The 9,309-nt window shown below is 40.4% G+C and overlaps 1 protein-coding gene and 1 long non-coding RNA gene across 4 annotated transcripts; both read left to right on the top strand.

Annotated features, from left to right (window-relative positions):
- The first annotated feature begins 2,376 nt into the window (after positions 1-2,376).
- On the top strand, positions 2,377-4,082 carry LOC109198174 (uncharacterized). Of its 3 annotated transcripts, none has more exons than XR_003218048.1 (6): positions 2,377-2,519; positions 2,879-2,925; positions 3,205-3,349; positions 3,447-3,523; positions 3,748-3,838; positions 3,976-4,082. It is a non-coding gene; the product is annotated as an uncharacterized LOC109198174 (long non-coding RNA). The 3 variants fall into 3 exon arrangements; XR_003218047.1 differs by having other exon boundaries at positions 2,377-2,624; XR_002059102.2 differs by lacking the exon at positions 2,377-2,519 and having other exon boundaries at positions 2,799-2,925.
- A 1,587-nt stretch (positions 4,083-5,669) lies between these two features.
- On the top strand, positions 5,670-7,919 carry LOC109198173 (trichohyalin-like). The gene has a single exon (XM_019353757.2). The coding sequence runs from the start codon at positions 6,626-6,628 to the stop codon at positions 7,895-7,897; it is 1,272 nt and encodes a 423-aa protein (XP_019209302.1). The 5' UTR covers positions 5,670-6,625; the 3' UTR covers positions 7,898-7,919.
- The last annotated feature ends 1,390 nt before the right edge of the window (positions 7,920-9,309 follow it).

The following is a 9,309-nucleotide window of genomic DNA, read 5'->3' as shown; positions in this document are numbered from 1 at the left end:
TTAAGTTAAATATTTCTGTGCTTTCATCATCTTACAATCCGGTGATTGCAGCCATTCCCAAATCTCTGTGAATGGTAACCATGTCCTTTGATCAATGATCATTGATCAATAATCATTCAAATTTGCATTGTAATGGTCAAGGAACTGACCTACCAACCCATTGTTCATTCAGTGGTGCTAGTTTGAGTCATTGTGCAATGTACTGTTTATAAGGTTGGGGGTAACATGCAGTCAGCTGAGACTGAAGAAGTCACTTGGAAGAGTGATGAAACGTTTCTCCACTGAAAACATTACGTCCAGCTGAACAGAATCAACATTTTGGGATTCCCTTACCTGGTTGATTAAGCATGCATAAAGATATTTCTGTTCTAAACTTTTGTACATACAAAATAATATGACAGGACTTGAAGAAAAGTAACACATTTACTCTCATTTAGGGCGACTGAGGCTGGATCAGATGAGTTTTTCCACCTACCTTATGTCCTCATAACTGGTGGTAATGGACAGCATGTTGCCTTATCAGCACTGGGGTCTTTTGTTTGATAGTTCCACAGTGCCGTGATGAAGTACCATACCCCTCTGCTCTTTCCATTACAGGGAATGTCTAGAAAGCACAAACCTTTAATAATCACAGCTGAGATCATAAAGTGTAGTTATCCTTCCTTCCTTTCCTTCTGCCTTCCTCCCTTTCCTTCTTCATTCCTCTTAAGCACTTAAGGGTTGCTGGAGAGGGGTTAAGACTATCCCAGCTGCCATAATTGTAAAACTCAGGGTACACACTTGACAGTTCACCGCTCAGAATCACATTCCCAATAGATGATTGTAATTCCCCAAAGAATCGACAATTAACCTAAAAAAGCGAGTTGTTGGATGTAGAGGGAGCCGGAGCACCCTCAGAGAACACAATATGCAAACAGCAGCCAGCACATTTACATGCACAACCTTCTTGCATTGTGTATTGTTTTGTTTTTTTACGTTATAATTTAAACAAATCCCTTAATTAAATTAGTGAGTTTAAGTAATGTATGAAATATTACTGCTATCTAAGTCCCAGATTTCAGTTTATCGGACATTAGCTACATTTAATAAGAAGATATGAGATCCAGTGCCCCCCCCCCACACACACACCACACACAAACATGTTAAGGATTGTACATTAACATAAAACTGTTGTCCACACACACATATGAAGAGAGAGAGAGAGTATGCATAGTATGCAAACGGCTACCAAACAGCCATCATAATTCGTCATACAATGAGAACAGGACAAATCAACAATGACTAATTAATATTAAAATCTGTAACATAATGTATTGTTTGGAGTTTAGTCTGTTACTGTTACTATTTTTACCATTTCTTCTTGGGGCAACTGTAACCCACATTATTTCCTTAGGGATTAATAAAGTATTCTGATTCTGATTGTTTCAGGATGACCTGCCATTATCCAATGACACATCTGTTTACCTGTATCATTTGTTCGTTTCTTCTCCTCTTCTTTTCTCTTTTTTCTAAACTGAGCACCTGATGGCTTTGAACTTTTCTTGTCCATCTTCCATTGGTTTTAATTTTGCACTCCAGTATGAACACCCATCCCTCAACCAGAGGATCACCACAACATAACCTAATAGACCTACACCTTAGTTCACAGATTAACTTTGTCTAGGGTGTATTTCTGGGATTTCACACAACCCAGGATTCAAATCATGAATACATAATGGGCTTGGATTTACAACATTATGAATGAAATGTGCTCTATTTGGAAGCAGCAGGTCTCCCTCCCCTTTCGACGGGTTATGTGTGAGACTTTAAATCATCAAACTGTAAATTATAAATTTTAAATTGTTATTGATCCCTTTACCCGAGTCCTAAAGTGTATATTTATTTTCTTACTCTACTATATTTATTGTTCGTTTATTTGCACTGCTGTAACTGGAGCCTCGTCGTCTCGTCTCTCTATATACTGGACTGTATGTAGCGGAGATGACAATAAAGTTTACTTTGACTTCAGCAGCGCGCAGGCGCACCGAGGGCTCTCGCGCTCAGTTTTCGTGTATAGAATTTCGAAAAAACATCGGTGCAAATTATAAGTCTGTATCATAATGTCCGGTGTTTTCGTGTTTGTTGTTTTGTTTTTATTTTGTTTTATTTTGCGAGTTGGTTATTAGATGCTGCTCCAGCCAGCCAGAGAATCCCCGCCGCCCCGCCCTCTCCTCCCTGTGCCGCAAGCAGCAGGCGCACCTCGCAAACGGAGGGGCCCTTACTCCCAGCAAATGGGCGATAGAAAACCGATCGGTGCCTATGACATTCCCAATATGCGCTGGCTGCCGTCGGGGCAGCATGAGTACGAGCATTTTTTTTTTTTTTTTTTTGCCGATGCCCGTGATGCCGCCCCGGGCAACCGCCCGTGTCGCCCGTATCTAAAACCGCTACTGATGAGATCCAAATATATGCCAATGTCAACACATGTTCATGTTGATGAGGTTTACTGAACAAATTTGAATCATCACAACAACCAAAATGTTAGCAACACATTATAAAGTTTATTATTATCACTATGGTAACCATGTTTATGTTTGTTACCTGCTAACTCAAACACATTCTGTAGGTGTCACATTTTGAGGACTGTAAGTTCACACACTTTCAGACTTTTGCAAACCGGAGTTGGAGATTGCAGAGAGAAGGCGAAGTGTTTTGTAAAACTTTACAAGTTCTACGGATTATTTGCTCAAACAACAAAAGTGCAAACATGTTTTGCTGGACTCTAAGAAGAAGAAAGGCACAGCCTGATTTGTCATGTTTTTTAATATTTAAAAAAAAAATGCTGTTTTTGTGCAGCAGTTCTTATTAAATCACATGCTGTTTGATTTATTTGAAACAGATAATAAAGGAGGATACTGTGGGTGTTGGAGAGGACCCACTGAAAAAGTACGATCTTTGCTCTCTGTCACATTTTTACTATGTTTAAAATTATGTTTATGTATACATTTATAAATACACATATAAACATGCATGCACAGTTTTCTCATTTGAAAGTAAATATTTGTCTGAATATTTGAGCTGAATCAGTTTTTACTGTGTAAGTTGTAGATTTGTTCCCTCTGTGGAGTCCACAGCTTCATGCAGTCGGTTTAGCTGACTTTCTTGAGGCACTGAGGGCAGTTTGAGTGCATTACAGCAGACTGATCTTCTCTGTTATCTTTCCAGTGTGAGTGCACGAAAGGATCTCACAGATGAACATGTGGCCCCTGACACTCCAGCCACCTCTTCTGCACCAGTCTCACCTCCAGCTGAGGCTCAGACGAACAAATCAAAGAAGGCTTCCTGGTGGCGCAGATGGCTTTTTTGTGAGGTGAGTTTACCACTGCAGAGAATAAGCTCTGAACAAACAAACGGTGCAGGAATTTGTGCATCATTTGTTTTTAACTGGATTTATTTGTAACTGGCAGAAAAAGTCAAAGGTTTTTCCCAAAAATGAAGACAAGGCAGAAGACACGGTCGTGCCACCTTCTGAACCCCAACAGAGGTACGATATTATTTTACTGTCTGAACAAGTTCTGCTGGTACTCCTTCCTTCTTGGATCATGAAGGAGAATCTTTTGTGTTTTGTCCAGTGTTAACCCCGTCAGCCAGTCTGAGGATGTTTTGGTCCTTTTACTGTGTTCCTATTTAAAGCTGATTGATTGCTTTGTGTTTCTTCTCCTGTAATTTCATCACTGTGATTGCACTGTTTGTGTCTTTCTATAACAGTACCATCAGCACTGAAAAATGTGAAGTCAAGGACGTTGGTGTCCAGACAGAGGTTTCCTGCCCTCCCAACTCGCTGCTGTTTTTCTGCACGGTACGTTCTACAGAGCCGAGTGTGACACGTGAACAGATGTTATAGGAACATGTGGAGTCTGAATGTTAGGATTGACACTCAAATTCTCATTATGTCATCCATTTTGGTTGAACTAACTGGTGATGTGTTCCTCAAAGAAAAAGGTGACCTTAGATGATGAGCCGCGTTGTCCTGAAGTCAATGAGAGAGATGAGCCAGTTTCCAGGCCGTGTACCCCAGCAGGTCACGGTGGTAGCCAGGGGCCATGCTAAGAGACCACGTCACACACTGCTGACTAACATACGATGATGAGTTCGTCAATGATGAGCAGCGGCAGAGAACAGCTTACCTGCTGTTCTATGAAAAACAGGTGATTTCTCCCATCAAACAGTTGGATTGTAAATGGTAAATGGTAAATGGCCTGTATTTGTATAGTGCTTTACTAGTCCCTAAGGACCCCAAAGCGCTTTACATCCATCCATTCACACACACATTCACACACTGGTGATGGCAAGCTACATTGTAGCCTCAGCCACCCTGGGGCGCACTGACAGAGGCGAGGCTGCCGAACACTGGCGCCACCGGGCCCTCTGACCCTGGATTGTGTTGGATACTGTCGTTTATATAAGATTTTATTGTAATGTATAGTATAAGACTTTTATTTTATTTGTATCTTTTTATGTTTATGTTGTTTAGTGTACACCGAGGGCCGTGGGAGCGTTGCAATTACAAATTCTTGTGTATGACCTGTCCATATGTTTTTTTGACAAAAAGATGACTTTGAATTTGAGCATGTCCGTGCAAATACTCAGTTTTTTCCTGTTAGAAAACAAGTGTGTTGCATTTATGCAGTGGTTACTATGGTGGCACTTTAGGTGCAAGTGTTGCAACCACTGTAAATGTGACACCATCACCAAAAAATGTTATAAAATCAGAAGAAGAAAGAGAACTCTAATATGATAGCTACACACCAGCTGGACCATTATAACAACATCGCATCACATGAGTAACTTCACCATGACAAGACTTCAAGGACTCCAAGAATGTTCATACAGTGAGGATAAATCATGTTTTTTATTATTTATTATGAAAAGACACAATATAGATACATAAATGCAGCAGGAGCTCCAACAGCTAACATGTCAGTTAATTTGACACGTTGATTTATTTATAATTTCTTTTTCTCTCTTAGCTTTCAGCTCCACATTTTTGCCATTTCTTCCACACTCAACTCTTTTCTACAAGGTGAGCGCACAGTGAAGGAAGGGGAGGGCTGATGGCATTAAGAGATTTGATTGGGCAATCTAGGGGCCAGTTAGTTCTTCCTTTGGTGAAAGCTGGGCTCTTCAGTTCAGCATGGTACAGCTCCAAAGATTCTGCAACATCAAACCCTCTGTCTGCTAATATTACATCACCTGGGCTGAGGCAGTCCAGGTAACAGTTTCTATTTTTGTTTTTAAACTTTAGATATAAACAAAACAAGAAAAGTAACATTTATCACTCCATCTCGATTCATTTTCATGTCATAAGTGTTAGCAACAGTTCTAGAAAAGGAAAGGTGGTTCCAGTTTGCAGAAATGTTATTACAAATGTTCAAACTACTGCACTGTAAAATCTAAGTAGTTCCCAGAACTCAAAAAAACTATGCAAACTCATTGCCTCCAGAAAAATTGAGTGCAGTTTACTTAAGATGACTGTTAGGACAACTTCTTCACTGCAAGTATGCAGTACTAAGAATAACAATTTGTGGTAACCTGATTATGATTCAAAATGAATAATTAACAACACTTCTTGTAATGGTGTTAAAATCAGGACAACTTTTATTTTCGAATGCAAAAAGTAAAAGAAAATCAGCCAACATACTGGACACATATAATTGTCAATATAATTGTTTGTTGTTCTGCTGAACAATAACAATTATACTGTCATCATTGTTACAGAGATTGAAACTTTATTGATAATTTGTCCAGGTAAAAAATGCCCTCCCACAAATGTCATGTGACAACCTCATTGGCTTACAGAGTTTTGACATCACCCACATTTAGAATCTTACCACCACTTTGATCCTTTGATCCTTTGATCCTAAAAACCCTTAAATAGGAGTGAGACACAACAACTTTTAGTCTGTTATTCGCAGCATTTACGTTTGCAGCATTCAAACGCTCGCCAGAGAAGCCTTTTTGGATCCTTTTCAGAGTCACTGGTCACTGTTTATTGATTCTAACATGTCTCCAAAAAAACACAACAAAAGAGAAATAGTAAAGCCCAGCGCTCCTCTTGCAATCAAGAGGACAATATTCAAGTGCAGAAGATGTGCTTGGAAGAAATGCATGAGGAAAATCTCAGGAAGAATCACAATACGCGACACCCGGCCCAGCCAGAGTACATCTATTACGTCTGGCAAAGTTTTTTTAAACAACGAGCGGAGATTATGTTGCTGAGAGAAGAATATGAGAGAAGGACTGCTGAAGTACATAGATTGTTCAGCCAGCTTGTTGAAAAGGAAGATATTCAAAAGGAGAAAGAAATGGAAGTCCTAGACATGCGCGGAAGGATCTTTGAGCTCCAAGCAAAGCTTAATAAAGCTCAAGAAAAACCAACAGAAGAAGTCCTCCAACAGAAGAAAAACGAGCAGGACAAGGACAAAAAGATTCAGGAGCTGCAAGTAAAGCTTGACGAAGCTTTGCAAAAAATAAAGAAATCCTCCAAGAGAAGAAACAACTGGTCATAAAACTCCAAGGCACAGAGATAAATCACAAAGTGCTGAAAGGAAGGGTTGAGTTTCTTCAAAAGAAAGGGCAACAGACCATGAAACAGGAAGATACGGATTGCAAGCTTCAGGACATGGAGAAACACAACAAAGGCTTGCAAATAAAGCTCGATGAAGCTTTGCAAAAAAATAAAGAACTCCTCCAAGAAAAAGAGCAAATGGACGTAAAGCAGCGCAAACTCCAAGGCATGGAGGAAAAGTACAAAGCGCTTCAGGCAAGGCATGATAAAACACTGCACAAGAATAAAGAGTTGCTTCAAGAAAAAAAGCAACAAGAAATTAAACAGAAAGAAATGGACTGCAAGCTTGAAGACGTGGAGGAAAAATACACAGCGCTGAAAATAAAGCTCGATAAAACAGTGCAAAGAAATAAGGATTTCAAACAAGAGAAAGAACAGCAAGACATGAAAGACAAAGATACGGATTGCGAGCTTCAGAACATCAAGAAACACAACAAAGGTTTGCAAGTAATGCTTGATGAAGCTCTGCAAAAAAATAAAGAAATCCTTGAAGAGAAAGAAAAGCTGGACATAAAGCAGAGAGACATGCAGTGCCAACTCCAAGGCATGCAGGAAAAATACGGAGCGCAGCAGGTAAAGCTTGATGAAACACTGCAGAAATATCAAGAGCTGCTTCAAGACAAAGAACAACGGGAAATAAAGCAGAAAGAAGAAAAACAAACTCTCCAGGACTTTGAGAGGAAAAACCAAAAACTGCAAGAACGTTATAACAAAATGAACAACAAAACAACTGAACTGGAGAGGGAAAAGAAAACACTGCAAAAACAATGCTCAGACATGCAGAGTAAGCTCAATGACATGCTGAGAAAAAACACAGAACTTGAGGAACTTTCCAACAACTTGAAGTGCAAAAACACTGAGGTGCAGATGTTAAAGCAGCAACTAGAGAAAACAAACAAAGACCTGCAGTGTACACTTCAACAAATCGAGAGAAGTCAGCAGCTAGAAGACACGCACAACAAATTAGAACAGTGTTATACAGAGATGCACAAGGCAAAGCTAATGCAGGAGGCAAAATGTAACGAACTGAAAGAAAGGCTGGAAGAAAAGCAAGCCAACTTAGAAGAAGTGGAGAAAACATGCAGGAAACTTGAGAAGGAAAATACACAAATGATCGATGAGTTAAGAACCCTCATCCTAGAGAAAAAAGTGCTTGTGGAAAAGCTCCTGGAGAAGAAGAAAAAACGCTTCCGTTTCTTCTGGAGGAGGGACACTCCTGCTTTTTCTACGTTTTCTATGTTTTCTGCTGCTGATGTCACCTCGTCTTCCTCCACCTCTGTTCCATCGTAATCTTCACCTCTCCAATCCTGTCCCCTCCTTTCCCACCTGACACCTCTCCCTCCCCTATTTCCCTTTAACCCCTAACACCTGTCCCATCTCCCTCCCCTCTCTCTCTCTTTCACCCTCACCCCCCAACCAGTCCCGACAGTTGACTGCCCCCTCTAGAGCCTGGTTCTGTCATAGGTTTCTTCCTTTAAAGGGAGTTTTTCCTATCCACTGTCGCACCTAGTGCTTGCTCAGAGGGGATTGTTGGGGTTTTCTGTCCTCTATCTCTTTCCTCTTTTCTATCCCTTTAATTTACCCTCTTGAAGTGCAAAAACACTGTCCCATCTCCCTCCCCTCTCTCTCTTTTTCACCCTCACCCCCCAACCAGTCCCGACAGTTGACTGCCCCCTCTAGAGCCTGGTTCTGTCATAGGTTTCTTCCTTTAAAGGGAGTTTTTCCTATCCACTGTCGCACCTAGTGCTTGCTCAGAGGGGATTGTTGGGGTTTTCTGTCCTCTATCTCTTTTCTCTTTTCTATCCCTTTAATTTACCCTCTTCTTAACCCCCCCCCCCCCCTCTATTTCCTCAATAATTTAATAATAAACACAATTGGCTGCATTTTAAATGTGTCTGAACAATGTCTTCATTCAAGAATGAATTGTCTTTGTCATGGACTCGTGTATTGTGTGTTTTCCTCGGGTTGGTGATTCTCACGGTCGTTCAGCCCAGGAGTCCAGTGTTTTAGTGTTTTAATCACATTTAGTGTTACATTTTAGATCACCATAATAGGATATCCACAATTTAGGATTCAGGCATTTGTTTTAGTTCAATATCGTAATCATTCTATGATTGAGGAATTTTACAGAACCTTCAGTCAGCAGCAATAACTTCAATTCATTGACATTTGCAAGCATTCCTTTATACACAGCATTTCAGTCAGGTTGAGGTCTGGACTTCCATGCTGTAGATTTGCTGCTGTGCTTGGGGTCATGATCCTGTTGCATGGCCTAATTTAGGAGAAGCTTTAGCTGTCGGACAGATGGCCTCACATTTGACTCTAGAAAACTCTGGCATACAGAGGATTTTGTCGACTGCAAGGTGCCTATCTCTTGTGGCTGCAGAACAAGCTTAAATCAAAAAATTATCCACTGCCACTGCTATGAATCCTGGGATAGGGTGGGCCACGAGGGACACCCGAATCATCGTTCAAATCCAGGTAAAAGGAGGATGCATTTGTGGGTCACATTTGGAGCAGCCTTTGTCGCCTGGCTGTCACGTAATCGGCTGTTAAAGGCAGCCTCCAAATCACAAAACAACCACAATGGACCAAAGTGCCTTACAGAAGATTAAATAGATAAAAACAAATAGAAAGAAAAACCACAGAAAAGGAGAAGGATAAATAAAAAAACATATAAATTACACATATTTAACAAACAT

The sequence above is a fragment of the Oreochromis niloticus genome, unplaced genomic scaffold, assembly GCF_001858045.2.
Source record: "Oreochromis niloticus isolate F11D_XX unplaced genomic scaffold, O_niloticus_UMD_NMBU tig00006500_pilon, whole genome shotgun sequence".
NCBI classification, from domain to species: domain Eukaryota; kingdom Metazoa; phylum Chordata; class Actinopteri; order Cichliformes; family Cichlidae; genus Oreochromis; species Oreochromis niloticus.
The sequence above is the reverse complement of the archived record's forward strand: the minus strand, read 5'-3'. Positions and strand labels throughout refer to the sequence as shown.